Source organism: Callorhinchus milii, unplaced genomic scaffold (assembly GCF_018977255.1).
Source record: "Callorhinchus milii isolate IMCB2004 unplaced genomic scaffold, IMCB_Cmil_1.0 Scaffold7, whole genome shotgun sequence".
Taxonomy (NCBI): domain Eukaryota; kingdom Metazoa; phylum Chordata; class Chondrichthyes; order Chimaeriformes; family Callorhinchidae; genus Callorhinchus; species Callorhinchus milii.
The window spans coordinates 15,255,193-15,271,857 of NW_024704748.1; the positions used below are offsets into that span (position 1 = coordinate 15,255,193).

At 40.8% G+C, this 16,665-nt stretch overlaps 1 protein-coding gene across 1 annotated transcript in view; it reads left to right on the plus strand.

Annotated features, from left to right (window-relative positions):
• Positions 1-16,665, plus strand: part of mcu (mitochondrial calcium uniporter) — a 74,611-nt gene that overhangs the window by 50,517 nt on the left and 7,429 nt on the right. The window contains 1 exon segment of the mRNA NM_001292924.1: positions 14,229-14,301. Coding sequence (NP_001279853.1) covers positions 14,229-14,301 — 73 coding nt within the window.

Here is a 16,665-nt window from a genome sequence, read left to right on the forward strand (position 1 = left end):
AATTCCAGTCACGAGTTGATCAAGGTTACTTAGTGTTGCTCAGCTAAAGAGGTAACAGCAGTGGATGTTTTGGTAAGGTGGAAAAAAACACATCAGAAAAGCAATGTTATTATCTTTGATATGCTCAAACTGAGAACATTGATTCCTGTTTACTCAGTTCATTTGAAAGCACCTGACTACTTTTAACCTTCTTTGATATGCGTGTCAGCAGATAAGTCAACCGCTGAAGACATCATAGTTTAGCCCAATCCTGATCTCACATGATGACTACACACGTAAATATCAAGCTGAGAGTCACTGAATTGCAATTCAGCTGAACCTTCATCGATTCCTCTACTTTAATCTCACCTTGATTCCCAGGGCACTTGCCTTCTCTTTTCGAATAGTGTTATGGAATATATTTATCAACAAAATACACAGTCAATTCAGTTTACTGTATACCCTGTGAAACGTTTCAATGACGTGACAAGGTACTATGTCAATGCAAGGATTATTATTATTACCCAAATAATAATAATAGTAATCCTTGCATTTGATATAGTGCTTTTCAAGTCTTCTAGATGTCTCAAAGCGCTTCACAGAATATGCGTAAAGTGAATTGACCGTATACTTGTGGGTGAAACGCGGCAGCCAATTATGCACAGCAATATCCCACAAACAGTCGTGGAATGAAAATGACCAATTTATTATTGTTTTTTGTTTTGGAGGGATTATTATTAGGTGTGTGGAGTAAGGAAACTTGCCCAAGGTTTCGCCCTGCCTGGAATTGAACCCAGGTGTCTTGCTTGCAAGGCGAGTGCTCTAACCACTGAGCTATAGGCAAGCTGGCAAGACCTCAGTTTGAAACTCATCCTTCTAGGGGAAAGCTGTATGTGAATTTTTTTTAAACTAGCATCACATATGAAGATATCTGCAACACTCCTGTACAAGCAGAGCATGTGTGTAAAATGCCTGAAGCAACATTGATACTCCTTCAAAACCAATGAAAGTCAAAAATTCAGCAGTTTTGAGGTGAGATGTTCAATTCTGTCTCTGTTAAGCTGCAAATAGATTGAAATACATCAAAGTGCTCTTTCTTCATGGCTAGACTCCTCTGCTGAGAAATTTGCAGAAATCTTTTGCACAGTTGTAATGCAATGCCATTTTACTGTTCGTCTTGAAAGGGTCTGATGAATTATAGTTTAAGAGAATGAATCTCTGATTCCAAAATAGTGCTTCTCTTCTGAACTGTACTGGACTCGTTGTAAGATAACCAACAAAAGTATCAACATGTAAAAAAATTCTGAAATAAAAATGAATGCCGAGCAAAGTAAGGCATGCAGCCGGATGGAGTTGGCGGGATGGAATGGGTGGGTAGGAGAGGATGGTCACAGATGATCAGTTAAGATGGGGTAAAGTGGTGGAGGCATTTGAAAATGAGGCACGTTGGGCCGGGCGGGTAAACGGTCAATAACAATCATGTAAGTTAAAGGAGTTTGACAGCACGAGGGGGAAATGGGAATTAAATAAAAATCATAATAAGTAAAATATTTTAACTTTCCTGCTGGTTAATAATAATAATCCTTGCATTTGGTTTAGCACCTCATTACATCTTCAAAACGTCTCAAAGCCCAGCTCCACGATTTAAAAAAAAAAAAAAAAAAAAATCCGGCTCATTCAGAACTCTGCTGCCCGCATACTTACCCGGACCACCACCTTACCCCCAGCTCACCAGTTCTGGCCAGGCTCCACTGGCTCCCCATCACCGAACGGATCAACTTCAAGATCCTCACACTCGTGTTCAAATCCCTTCGCTCCCTACCTCTCTGATCACCTCACCCCTCAATCCACCACCCTGCGCCTCCGCTCAATTGTCACCGGCCTCCTGCTTGTCCATCGCACCCTCTGCTCTACCATTGGAAGCCAGGCTTCCTGACCCAACTGTCCAGCGCCTTGGGACGTCCTCCCGACGTGAAAGGCGCTCTATAAATGGAATCCTGTTGTTGTTGTTTCAGCCACTATGCCCCATAACTCTGGAATACTCTCATCCCTGTGCCTTGCCCCCTCTCCCCTTTTTCAAGTCCTGTCTGAAAACCTTCCTTTTCGACCATGCTTACGTGCATTGATGGCGCTATATAAGTGCAAGTTGTCATTGTTCCTACTTACTGCTAGGTAAACAGAGGCGTGTAGAGTAAAGAAACTTCCCCATCGTTTTGCCCTGTTGTGTTTGATCAGTTTGGGCAATGTTTAGGTGTGGTCCAGTAAAATGAGACAAAAAAGGGAGAGCAATTTCTTCATAGTTAAACATTTTGCAAAATAGCTGCTGAATTCAGCCTGTTTTTTAAACATGCGAAAAGAGGTTGATGATTGTCAGTCTACAGCAGTTTAATCCAAGTGTGTGTACAGATATAGTGCCTATTTTTTGCTGATCTTTGCTGGAGCCGGCATCTGGAGAATGTTGCTGTGACTCAGGGCATATCATATAGTTAGAGTTTACTTCAGGGCTTTCTGGGGTGTGGTTAACCTTTGTATTAATAACAAGCAATGTATTTGACTGTATCCTAGCAACGTCCATATTGGAACTTCACAACTCAGTTTAAGTTATAATAAGATAGCCGTACCTTATATTGCTGTGCGCAAATGGGCTACCGTGTTATCCTATAAATACACAGTCTACTTCACAGTAAATCCTATGAAGCGCTTTGAGATGTCATCCTGATGTGAATGGCACTATACCACATTCAAGGATGATAATGATTATTATCTATTATTATTATTGGTGGAAAGCACAATCCTAAGCTAGTTACAACTGTGTGCTGCTATACTATTACTTTGTAAAATTACAGCTGAACGATATGCAGTTTCAGTATTTAATCTCTTTGACCGAGCCTTCAGCTCCCCTCTCAACTCTCTACCCCCTCTCAACTCTCTACTCCTTCCCTCCCTTCCCTCACCCTGACCATTTCCCCGCTGCTCGGGTCCTGACCAACTGTCCAGCACCTTGGGACGTCCTCCTGACGTGAAAGGCGCTCTATAAATGGAATCTTGTTGTTGTTGTTTAATCAAAGATTTTGCCTTGGTTTCAGTTCCTGGCCCTTTGACAAGTATCTGATTGTGGTCTTGAAGATGCACTTTCAAGAGTATTACTGAACGGAAAATGTTCCACAAACTCCAGGTCATGCAGAACTCTGCAGCCTGTATCATCTTTCACACCAAGCTCCGCACGCCTGTTATCCCTATCCTCACCTGCTGCACTGACTCCCTATCCCCAAGCAATTTGAACAGAAAAATACACAGACACTAGACTGTAATTCCTGTGAAGCACTTTGGGACATCATCCCAATGTGAAAGGCCTTGTATCAAATGCAAGGGTTATTTATTATTACAATATTTAAGTAATAATCGCCTTCAAATACCTCCACACAATTTCTTATCCTATCTCCATGAAATCCTGTGACCCTGGGCATTCCTTCCACTTCACCTCAGATCTTCGTCATGTCCCATCATCGATAGGCGTGCCAAACCACTTTTTAGCCACTTTTCCCTCTCCTGAAATTTCTCTGCCTTTCCCCTTATCTCTGAAGCTTTAATCTGGCCTGAACATCTACCACACTGGCTGCACCTTCAGCGATTCCCTCTCTCCCAGTTTGGGCTTCTGTTCAGCCTTCGTAAAGCACTTCAAGATTCTCCCAACATGAAATGTGCTGTATGAGTGAATTATTGTTCTGAAAAGTCAGTGAAATCCCTCAGTAAAGAACAATCAGCTGGCCTTAGATCAAATCTTTTTCAGAGGTATTCAAAGAGAACAGATCACAATGTTACTATAGAAGGACTCTCACCTTCGATCATTCCCTACAGTGAGAGTTTGTGACATTGATTGTGCGCTCTATAAATGGAATCTTGTTGTTGTTGTTGTTGTGTTGTTGTAAAGATGAGGCACTTTCCTTGGAAGGGAGGAGTATGTGTCAATCAGATGCCTTCCTTGTTAGAGCAGCATTAGCAGTAACCTGGAAGCAGGAGTGTTTGCTATCTCTGTCTGTCGTCTTGGTTGAATAATTGCATGTAGCGGCAGAAGGGGAGAAATAATTCCTGTTAAATGTTTCAAATGTACAGGCCACAATGAGTAAACTTTCCTCTCCCGTGTTTTTTAACTCAAATCACACAGAGTGCTAGAACCAAGTGTGACATGCTTCTAAATAATAATAATCCTTGCATTTGGCTTATCACGTCATCGAAATGATTCAAAGCAATTTATGGGATTCACTTTAAAGTGCAGTGATAAAAGTTTACAAGTCAGAAATCAATAATTGATGTCACAATTCATAGCAATAAACATGGCAATTCATTCCCAATCCCAATTTCAATCTCGAGCAATAATTTATCATTACATTTGTATATATGCCAACAAATTATATTTGTACAGCGCCTTTCACATCGGGATAACGTCCAAAGGCGCTGGACAGTCAGGGATCCACACCTGAGCTGGTGGTTGGGATCAGGAGGAGTGGAGGGAGGGTAGAGGTAGGATGGTGACTGAAGGCACAGTTGAAGAGGAGGGTCTTGTAGGAGGCAAGGGAGGGGGTGAGGCAGAGTGACTGTGGGATGGAGTTCCAGAGGGTGGGGGCAGAGAGCCTGAAGGCCCACCTGCTGATGGTGGGCCCGGTGAGGCGGAGGACGTGAATCAGGCGGAGCCCACTAAGCGGAGGGAGCAGACAGGTTAGTAGGGGTTTAGGAGGTCACAGAGGGAGGAGCAAGGCAGTGGAGGGCTTCGAAGGTGAGGACCAGGATCTTGAACTGTAGCCTCTGAGTGATGGTGAACCAGCAGAGCTGGGTGAGGATGGGGGTTATAGGGTCATGGAGCCTGGTGCGGGAGAGGACATGGGCTACAGAGTTCTGAATGATCTGCAGCCTGTGGAGGGAGGAGTTGGGGATGCCGACAAGCAGGGAGTTTGCGTAGTCAATCCTGGATGTGATGGATATGTGCAAGAGGGTCTCGGCGACCTGCGATGAGAGTCAACGGTGGGGGCTGGGCAGTGTTGTCGAGGTGGGGAAAGGCGGAGCGGGTCATGACACAGATGTGGGGGATGAAAGACAGTTGAGGGTCAAACAGGATGCTGATATATATGTATATACACAAATATATTAAGTTGATGTAAATCAAACCAAAGACATTTTGCAAAACATTTCCTTAGGTGATGCTATCTTGGTAAGGTTTGAGCTAGAGCCGATTGTGTATGCAAGTCCATGGAAGGGACTGTTGAGATGGGATGAAGCCTTTCCCTCTTTCTGTGTTTTTTTATATATTCTGACTGTTACGGACTGTATGAAGAACGTAATCATTTTTCACTTTGGTTTGGTTCACTGGGTGACCTCATTAGAAAGGTTTATCTTGACGCATTGTGGAACCCATCACCATGCTTAAAAAGTACGCAATCCAGACAGAGTTCCACATTACACATGCCACCTCCATGTGAAAATTTCCCTGTGTCTGAATGTCTGTGTCGGAAAGGTGAATAGTCGTCAGGATGAAGGGCTGGCTGCCTTGGGTTTGCTTCACGTTTTATTGCTGAAGTGAGCAAAGGTTTGACAGTGATGACTGCCTGGGATCACCTTGCGGGCACTGCTGCTGAGTAAATTGATCCAATGTTTCAATGTGTATTTGGCAGATGTAGGAACAAAGGTCTCAGTAATTCTCATTGTTAGTCATTAACAGTCTACTATGCCTATGTTATAAGAGACTGATACAGAATCACAGCTGTTATCCCATCTGTCAAACAGGGTCCATCTATTCCTATAATGATGGCCTTTTAGAAGTTATTACTACCCATTCAGTGCGATGCGATTGTCATGATATGTGATATCATCTAACAAGGGCTTAGCTTTTATCTCGAAGGAAGGTGGCGAGTATGAAAGAGATAATCTTTTAAATTGTACTTAATACCATTTCATTGTACTACCACTGCTATGTGATTGTAAAGAATTTAAAGGCTTCTTTATCTATATGAATGGGTTTCAAATGTACCCGACCTCTGCTTTGAAATGTTTTTTTCTGTACAAACGTAGCTAATATGTTTTAAGTGGTGTAAATTGGATCTGATTCCTTGTGTTCTATTATTCATTGGCATTGTCCTTGTAACATTCCTGTAAGGTTAGAGGTTTCTTTGTTTTTTTTTAAATATTTAAAAAAAAGCCTGCTGTGAAGCGAACGCAAGCCTGTAAATAATGAATTAACAGCAAAATGTGAAGCTCGTCTATCAGGAGTATCCCTGAGTCAGGAGGAAGGATTCAGAAGCCCACAGTCAGCACTGTCACCTTGAGATTAACTTGTGTCTTCCATTTTCATTGTCTGGCATCACAACTCCTTACGGTTTGGACTATTGACGAGCATGTGTACTCAATAATTTTTATTATTGCAGGAAGGCCCTGGACACCCTAACCATTTAAAATGTGTCTCTACATTCCTGCTGTAAAAAAAAATCAAACAGCAACGAAAACCAAATCTTCCACATTTTATTTGTTGTCTGTATCTGTTGCTTACTTGGACAATGATGATCTTTCAACATTAGCATTTGCTTCCATCTGTGTTTATATCTTGTTAGTTGCTGTTTGAAGCTGGACTGCATATTCCTTCCCCTCCCCTCAAAAAAANTCTAATTTAGGGAATGTAAGGTTAGAATCGGGTATTACATCTGTAGATAGTATCTGTGATCTGTAGATGTTTGCACCTTCCTGGTTTGCACTATTACTAGATGCATGTACTTTTCTTTTTTTCTGAGAGCACCTTCTTGAGGGTGTTACCTGATACCTCATTTGTTCAAGGGAACAATGAGAATCTACACTTTCAGAATAACAGCAAGTACAGAACCTCCTGCACACAACATAGTTAATTTGCTGTTTGAAATCACTTCAAACTAAACTCAGTCACTTTTGAAAATTTAATCGATATAAATTTATACCAGATTATTACGGCACTTTGATTTTTTTTTCCCCCAGAATAGTCCATTCTGTAGTAGCTAACCAGCAAGAGTTGCCGTGCAAGTGACCCTGTGAAGCTCTTTGAGACGTGGTCCTGATTCAATCATATGATCAGGGAAGGATGATCACTTATACTTGGTTGTAATAATTTAAAAAAAATTGAATTGCCTCATGTGTGGTGTTGTGACTGTAACCAAAGTTTTTTTTTGGTCTGAATTCCAATTTTGCTTCAGCCATTTGTTGGTGTATTTAATGTTATCGCTGATAAATTAATATTGTATCACGTTTGCCCACAAAATACAGTCACACCATTTGACGATATATCCTATGAAGTCCTTTGAGACGTATCGATGATATGATAAAGTGCTCCATCAATTGCAAGTAATATTATTGAACCGTTTTTTTCAGTAAACATATATTCATTGCTAAACTTTTGGTTGTAGAAGGATATTCAAGTCTGCATTTCTCAATAAACCAGGCTGGCTAGAATTCTGCTTAAAAAAATGGTACTTCTGATGTGCATTGGGCATTGGCAAATCTAATCTCTACTTTGAATCCTCTATCCAGTGCACTGGACCCAAATAATAATAATAATCCTTGCATTTGATATAGCGCCTTATCGCATCTTTGAGACGTCTCAAAGCACTTCACAGAATATACTGTAAAATGAATTGACTGTGTATTTTGTGGGCAGCACAAAATATTACTTTAGGGAGAAGGGAGTTTCTCTTGATGTCCTGATCAACAATTGCCCCCACACCAAATAACATTTCAGTTCTTAGCTGCTTGTGGAACATTGTTGTGTGCAAATTGGCTACCAAGTTCACCCACAAAATGCAAACCATCACTGCATTTTACTGTATATCCCATGAAGTGCCTTGGTATGTGTCAATGATGTAGCTATGTAAAATGCAAGGATTATTATATTTACTGCTGGCAACATGAGGCATCAGATTCATAGGACGGGGGGTGTAATTGTCCTGTCTTCTCTCATATGGTTGCAAATTGTTTTTATATTGCGAATATCGGGTTATTTAATGCCTAATTCATACAGACAGGATTACAGCTGCATAGTATCTTGTACTCTGTTGCTTTTGGGTATAGGCATGCATCCATGTTCATAATTAAATCTGGGCACTATGCAGTCGAGAGCAAAATAGAAATCAACGATAAAACAGGAGAAAATTGCTGGATAACATGGAAAGGTTTTTGCATTTCTTTAAATACAATTACATAATAATTATTATGGAGCACTTTAGAGTTGGTGCACTGGTCTTTTTTATATTCAAGTGCATACTTAAAGTGTCAACTGGTCGTTTGTCTGGAGTGTATTGATCTTTCATCCTCTTTAAGACTCATTGATTAAAACCTGGGAGCTTGGCAGGGTATAGATCTGAAGGCATTCCTATCAAATGATGTGATTGGAAAGTCTTCTCTCGTATTGAGTATCCCTCCCAATGAATGATGCGGGGAGGAGAAGAGGCTTTCCTTGGTTTAGGGAGAATGGGGATTTTAAATGAGGATCTTGGCTGCTTGTAGGAATTTTGGGCAAGACTGACAGATAGCCTCTTTCCCTCCCCCTTCACCCATCCTCATTCTAAATCTTAACACTTCCCTAAACCAAGGCAATCCCTCGCTTGAAACTAAACAAAGACATTTGCTTGAAGCAATAGTGTACCCCAGGCTCTAGTGTCAACTTTCAAACTGAGTCAGGACTCCCTTCTTCTTCATTGGAAACCTCTTTCTACCTGATGTATTGGATCCTGGTTTTCTGAGGCTGCAGAGATCCCGATTTTTACTGAAGGGTTTGTAGTGATATCCCCTAACCCTCCTTGCCTTTGGGCCGAGGTTATTGGGTAACAATACTGTGGGAGATCAAGACATTGATTGGTATTCCACATCAGTGCAAACCCTGCATTATATTCAGGGAAATCTTTGGGGTGTCCGTTGGTTCAGGACTGGAATACCTGATTGACTTGCTCTTATTCTTGGTGACGTCTCAGTCTTCTAGCACTTGGTCGAGAGGCATCCAGTAATTACCTAGTTGGCTTTGGTAGGTAACAGTATGAAAAGATAATGTATTCCCTTTGATGAGAGGAGACACTGTCATAAAATGTAGGTATTTTTAGATTGTTGCTAATTGAAGGCGAGATTCTGTGTTCTGCACTACTGGCATCCTGTTCCAGTGAGTTTCTGTATTTAACAGGCGCATTGCTTGGCAAGGTGTTTCTCGCTTTCTCAACTGCCACCACCACTCAGGGACAGCCTTCTGGATCTAAGTGAAGCTTATCTCTATCAGTTCAAATCCTATCCAGCTCCACATGACAATTTGGTTGTGAACGTCATACAGGCGTGGTACAATATTTCTGTCTTGTACATCCTTGAAGTGTTTCCAATGGGATTGAAATTTGGCTTGACTCCTTTAGATAAATGTAATTCAAACTAGGAGCTCAATAAAGAGGAAAACCTACGTGCAAACACACAAACTGCAAAATATTTTCATGCATGCTTCTTCCATCCTCTCCTCTTCCAACTCCCCCCCCCCCCCCCCCCCCCCCCCGACTCCTTGAATTCCACGATAAAAAACAACCTGAGGTGCATACATCTGAAACCATTTGAAGGACATTGTAGCAGAAAAGTGTTAAAAGTGGTACTGCAGCAGAAACAAAGTCCAAATTACATTTTATCAGGCATGCTAAATTAGCCTAATAATTTGATGTGGCAATTGTAACTAATAACTAATGTCCCCTCTCTACACTTCAAGGAGTTCTTTAACAGAATGGGGAACTCTATTATGACTTACCTTTGATAAATGCTGCGTGCTTATGGGCTTTCTGAACATGTTGTGCAATTAATGTCTCCTTATCTGCAATTTTGTGCCGTCAGCTTGTGTCCCTTAGGAATTGGAATATAGCAGGTCTAAATTAATTTTGTTAGGTCCTGAACAATTACCAAAGGGAGGTGAGGTTTTTGCTCCTCGTCCTTGATAAATGTTTCCCGTGCCTCAGGCCTCTGATTGTCACTGTCCAATTCTATTACATTATTTAATCAGAAGGGGAGAAAGAGAAAAAACTTGCATTAATTGATAGTTTTGAGTTTCCATTTTTCCTCTGCCTTTTGGTTTGGTGGTGGGCAATCAAAATATTGCATCTCTTTTGGCTGCCAGTGTCCATTAATCTGAGGCCATACAATGGTCTTTGATGAAATTTGCATTTGCTCTTAAAGCTAAACACACATATTACCAACCAGGAGATGGTACATAATTTCAGTCAAATCTTGAGACTCGGCTTCACATCCATCACTAGAGAGAAACTGAGGGACAAGTTGGCTAGAAAAAATCCACTGCCATATAGATTTACATCTAACTGTTTAAAAGCCTCAGTGAAGTTAATTTCTAATTCCTATGGGCCCCTTGTCTATAGCATATAGCTGCATATAACTGAGGATTAATTGGACAGATAATTCTGAGAAGCTATGAACAGGGATAACCATAAAGAAACACTAATTTAATTTCTCTTTATTGAATTGACTCCTTGAATTTGCTGTAGGAATAATATGTTATATTTTTCACATTGAAATAGTATTTGGGTTACTTACAATTTCAGATTCCTGCCGGTCAAGAGTTACAAATGTATTTGGTATAATATTGTTATAATTGCCTCCCATTTTTCTCTTCGGAATTTCTCTCTCCTCCTCCCTCTCCCTAGATTTGACATTTGAATTATCACTGGAGTCAAAAGACTGATTTTCCCTTGAGATCTATTCTCTGCCTTCATTCAGCCTTAAATCCTGTTACCTTCAAGTCAAATGAAATTGCAGCAAAAATCTCATCAGCTATTCATAGTTTAATGGGATCTCCAATCTTTCCCAGAAAATAATTCTTCCTACAATTTTTATGTAATTCAATGCATTTTTGTCCTTGTAAGATTGTTACCATGCTACTATATTCCAGCCATTGTGTGGAGCCCACTTGAGGTTAATTCCAGGACCCTCGTGCCATTCTGACTGAGGTCAGCTAGCTCAACACTGATCTATCTGTGGTTCTTTTTTTGCTTTGGCAAATCTACTGCAAATATTCACAATACGCGTTTGCTTTGTGTGAATTATACAATGTTGAAGTGCCCATTTACTGCAACATCTTTATTTTGATGGGCATCGAACTGTATTACCCAGGATCTGGCATGTACAATGCTGGATCATTCAACTTAATGGGGAAGGAGAGAGGTTATTTAGCGAATATAATGAAGATGCAATCTGTTTGGTGAAAAAAAACATGTAAAGTGATGCATTATTTTCAAAGCACAATGAGGCTACTGTAACACAAAATAGCATCCTGCGTTAATAAAGGCGGGAACAATTTTTTCAGTAACTTTACAGGCCAATGGCTCTTTAGACCGAGTGTTTCTATGCATTTTATGCTACAGAAGGTGAGAGCTGTTAGTACTTGGATACGTAGTGTGTCCATCGAGCATTCCCAGGATACATGGCAGGTTATATATGCCGTCAAGGGCAGGTAGGTCCTGTCAGCTTTGCCAAAAAAGGAGAGAAGGAAAATTATCCTGGGGAGGAGAAATGTCTCATGTTTAATGTTTCTAGAACCAGGATTGATGGTGTTTCAGGTAACATTTGTAAACCGAGCAGCCCACACAAGGAATGTAAGAGTAGGTGGTGGGGGGAGCCAAATATATTCTTTAACATAGTTCAGCAAGTGGAGATTTTTAAGCAGGTGCTTGTTTGTGTATTGTCTGGAAACTAGTACTTCTATTTTAACAGGATGTTTTTCAGGCCTGCTTTGAAAAGGGCTAACACAGCTTCCCTGACAATATTCACTTGTAGAGAACAGTTTGATGTGTTACACAATACGCGTTATATTCTAATACCCAGGGGAGGACACTGGCAGATGGCAGCATTCGGAGATGTGCAGGTAATGACAGGCACTGTCATTAGAGTCACAGCTCAGTGCGCTCATAGAATTCAACACATTTGAGTTTGCAATTTAAATGTGCTGAGCTCCAACAATCAGAATTATATATCTGTTTAGCATCTATCTACCTATCAAAATCAGCACAATTACCAGAATGCCAGCGCGTAGGAGCTGTGTATTGCTTGGCAGCCAAACTGAGCTAGAAGCTGAGACTAATACCAGCCACATTTCTTCAAACTGTAGCCAATAATGAACGGACTGATAACCTTCAGTTATCGTCCTGCCTTTCAGATTGCGTGAAAGAAAGCGGTAGAGATTAATGGGAAATGATCAAATTGGTTTATGATGTTCAGCCTTAGAATTTGCTTCCATATAAATGTAAGAGAGCAGATAGTGTGGTTATTTGGAGATTGGTTCATTTGGTAACCTGGGACTTGTACTGCAGATGAATGGAAATGTGGACTCTGTGTTGCCTAATAGGACATTTTGGAGAAGTGGTAATACTGGATTGCCAACGCTACTGTCGGTTCAAAAGCAATTTTCAGCCATGTCGTTAACCAAAATGCTGAGCAGAGACCAGATGCATTGTTTTTTTCAAAGTGCTAATTTGACAGCATATTATTAATAATAATAATAATCCTTGCATTTGATATATCGCTTTTCACGTCTTCTAGATGTCCCAAAGCACTTCACAGAATATACTGTAAAGTGAATTGACTGTATATTTGTGGGCAAACGCGGCAGCCAATTGCGCACAGCAATGTCCCACAAACAGTCGTAGATTGAAAATGACCAATTCATTATTGTTTTGTTTTTTTGGAGGGATTATTATTAGGCGTGTGGAGTAAGGAAACTAGCCCAAGGTTTCGCATGCAAGATCAGACCAGACTTGCTTCTATACAATTACACTAGATTAACGAAGGCTTTGAGAAATGGATTCCCTGCATGCACTTTCAACCATGGAGTCGTGTGTTATACAGAAAGACTTTCAAAGGGGAGAGAAAATTAATTTGAAAGATGAAGGGAGCAAAAACAATAGCTTTTTATCTGCAGTACATTGAAGAGTCTTGACTGATGGGCCATGATTCTGTGCTGCTTTGGTCGAGAATTCAAAGTGAAATTCTAAGAGGCGTTTAATTGATGAATTTAATTTAAAATTACAGGGCACGCCTGTATACATGTCTGAATTTTGTGTTAATCTTCACTTAGCTTTCTGTTCTCCTCCCTTGCCCCTCCTCAGTGTATTATATGGCTTTGAATTAGTCAAGGGGCAGTTTAAGTCCCTCTTTAGTACAAGAATGCAAAGACTGCAGTAAATAAACTAAAAATATCAGAGCAGCTGGGTCCTGTCTGTAAACACTGTTTGTTCATTTTGTCATTTTGATGCATAAAGAAGGATTTTGTTTTTGTGGCTACAGCTTTGCTGAGTTTCCATGTGGATATTCCACAGTTGAAAGGAAGAGCGAGTTTTCTGCTCCATGGCACCGTTTGGCAGTCTGAAAACATACTGCGAACATTTTTTTTTGCCTTTCTTAAGACGCCAGTGAGGGCACAGGGTACCCAAGCGATAAGATGCTGAACTTGGGGTGATGTTTCTATCAATGAGGTCCTTCTCTTTGGCAAGTTATCAATGAGGTGGCTCTGCGCAAAGCTCACGCGATTACAGCTGAGCCACTCAACCATTCACACAACCCACCGTTCCCTTCCTGACAGAGGCCCAGGAGCAGTTTTAAAGGAAAAGCACAAAGTACATTTAAAAATGTGGGAGAAAAGTACCAACAGTAAAAATCTCTTTATAACACAATGTGCCTAATGTGTTGTTTTCATTGCTATTGGAATATGTTCCAATAACATCTCTTTTAATTTGTACAAAACTTTTAAAAATGTATGTAGGAAATGGTGTGGTGTACATTGCCAATCTGTGGTTGGCATCTGCACAAAGTACTAAAATAAACTCCTGTGTCTTTCCATGAAGTAGTCTGTGATTGCTGAAGGTCTTTGTCCAAGTATTTGCTCATTTCAGTTGCTAACTGTAGCACACAACCATGAGCATTAGAGTCAGAAACATTCCAGTCAGTGTGTGGGAGAGGGTTAAAAGTTGGAATTATAAAAAAAAATCTTTTTTTGCCATTTGATCTTCCAGCCTTGGGCCACACCTTTGTGTTCGCTACACAAACCTATTGCGTTGCGGTAGTGAGTCATTCCAGGTATTCACGTGGGTTGTTCCTGCAGTTGACTTGAGTGAGTTGTGTTTGTCTGTGATTTAAAGGTGGGTGTGGTGAAGATTATGGCATTGTGCAGTGCGTTCTGTAGTTCTACTCACATTAAAACACTCTTCTTTGCTTTTCAGGTATGCCCGAGGTTATCTGCGTGGCATAGCCACCGGGTGATGTACTGCTCCAGTACGGTTGTGCCCTCTAATGGTGAGTACTGACAGTAGTTGTGGGATTGATTTCTTATAATGTACGTATCGATTGCACAGTGCAGTACAAAGCACTGTGCCTTGAGACGCTACCCTGCATGGAGGACGCTAGATAAGTGCAAGGTGTTGTTGCAATACAAGGCACCACACAGCAGTGCCACCTCATGTTTGCACAGGAGAGTAACACAGCAATAACTAGCGTGTTCAGAGAACCTTGCTCCTGGCGCTTCAATATTTCAATCCTTCATTGGAATAATAATTCTTGATGCTCACTTAATACACTTGTTCTTACGGAATATTTCTTTTGTTGTATATTATGAATGATTCATATCCCCTAACTTTGCTCAAAGCTTTTTGTTCTAAATCGTATTGTTTTAGAATCCTGGAACAACTGAAATGGGAAAGATTGACCAGAATTAGAATTCCACACTGGACTCTTCACAAGTTATGGTGGCAAAGGAGTCTGTAGTGGTCAATGTGCTAATTTTTTGTCACTATAAACTACCTTGAGCAATGAGTTCCCATTTAACATCATCTTAAATCTTATTGATATTCCTAACAGTGCTTGCATTTGGTATAGCGCCTTTAAACATCAGGAGGATATCTCAAAGTACTTCACAAGATTCACTGTAGAGTGACTTTTTTTGCGTGGGCGAATGCGGCAGCCAATTCTGCACACAGCTTCATCCCATAAAGTAAATTGAGTAACCAGTTTTATCTGGGGGATTGGAACAAAAACAGAAGTCGCTGGGAACACTCAGTAGGTCAGGCAATATCTATGGAGAAAGGAAAGTGAGTCAACGTTTCGGGTCAACGACCCTTCATCAGTCGTTATTTGAGGGATTCTTGGCCGAGACACTGGGAGAAACTTCTTTCACTTTTCAACTAGTGATGCTAGGCATCTTTAACATCCAACTAAACAGTGTTTGTATCTAGCATTCCCAATTGATGTACAGCATGAATTGAATAAAAAGACTGAATTTCTTTCCACACTTTCCCAATAGTATGTAAATCTAACATCAGAAGCAAATCTTTTCCCACTGCTGTGGTAGTTCCATTTCCCACATCAGCCATATTTATATTTTCGGGTGTTCTTTTTATAGCAAGTCAAATCCTACCCATGGTTGGGTGTTAAATATACTCTTATTTCCCAATCTGTTTCACCAGGAATCTCCTGTGTGGGCAGCTCTCCTGCAGTCCTGGGAAAGGGTGCTCTGCTGTTGTCTCTTCCTCTGCTCCCCCACCCACCCTTAAAGAATGTTAGGGATGACTGTTGTAATCTACCTGGTAGGAGATGTTTGTTTAGATTGATGCATATTAAAACCAACAGAGGGATTCTCGCTAGGTTGGGGACAGAGCTACTCCACGTGTGTATTTTTAATCCATGAGGTCATTCTCCACTGGCTGCCATTCATCTCAATGGAAGTTAATATCCTTCATGCTGATCTCATCATTCAGATCTAACAAACAGCTGGGAAAGGGAACAAAAGGGTACTAAAGAAGCCTGGTTACTTCCTTTATAATGGGAACATGTGAGTCTTGTTCAGAAACTTCCACGCAAGTTTTCTTCTTCACCTTGGTCCACTTGTCCCTTTTTTATTTAAAAATAAAATTATAGGCACAACAGAACAGCGTGAGTCCTGGTGATGTAAGAATAGAGACAAACGATGGGGTATGAGTTCCACAGCAATTGTTTTTGCGCTTTGCACTAGCCTCTTGCTAATTACTTGATAAAAATTGTGATTATATACAAGTTTGTTCATTATTTCCAGGTTACAGATCTGTCTTGGTAACCCATTAACAGACAGCGAAAATCCCAAATATTCCGTTTTTCTGAGTTGAACTGGAATTTGTTAAGTGCATTCTGCCAGTCATATTTTTCTTTTTCAATTTCAAATATGTTCCATGGCACAGCCAAGGGATATCAAACCCTCCAGGAGTCTTTCTAAAGGCCGTTCCTGAGCAGCGTTGGTAGGGATTCTATCCTTTAATCCATTGGTGCGTGAAGCCAAGAGGCTCCAAAAATTTCAGGAAGAAAAGTGAGGAGGTGTGTTTTCGGTGAAAAGTACCAGCTCAGTATAAGAGGCTGTGATGCTGAGAATAGGGAATTGAAAAGAGAGAAAAGCACAGGTAAACAAACCAAGCTAAAAGAGCTCAGTGTAACATCCAAGTAGCATTTGCAAATTTTTTTGTTGAATGTTTTTTGAGAGGTGATGGAGGTACCAGGTGAAAGCCCGGTTGCGTTAAAGAGTGTTCCCTCAGATGGCCTCAGATCATTTCACAGTAACTTTAGTCCTGTTACTGCCTACAATTAGTATCCATCTCCGGGGGAGACCTAAACTGCTGGTTTGTTGGAAAAGCATAG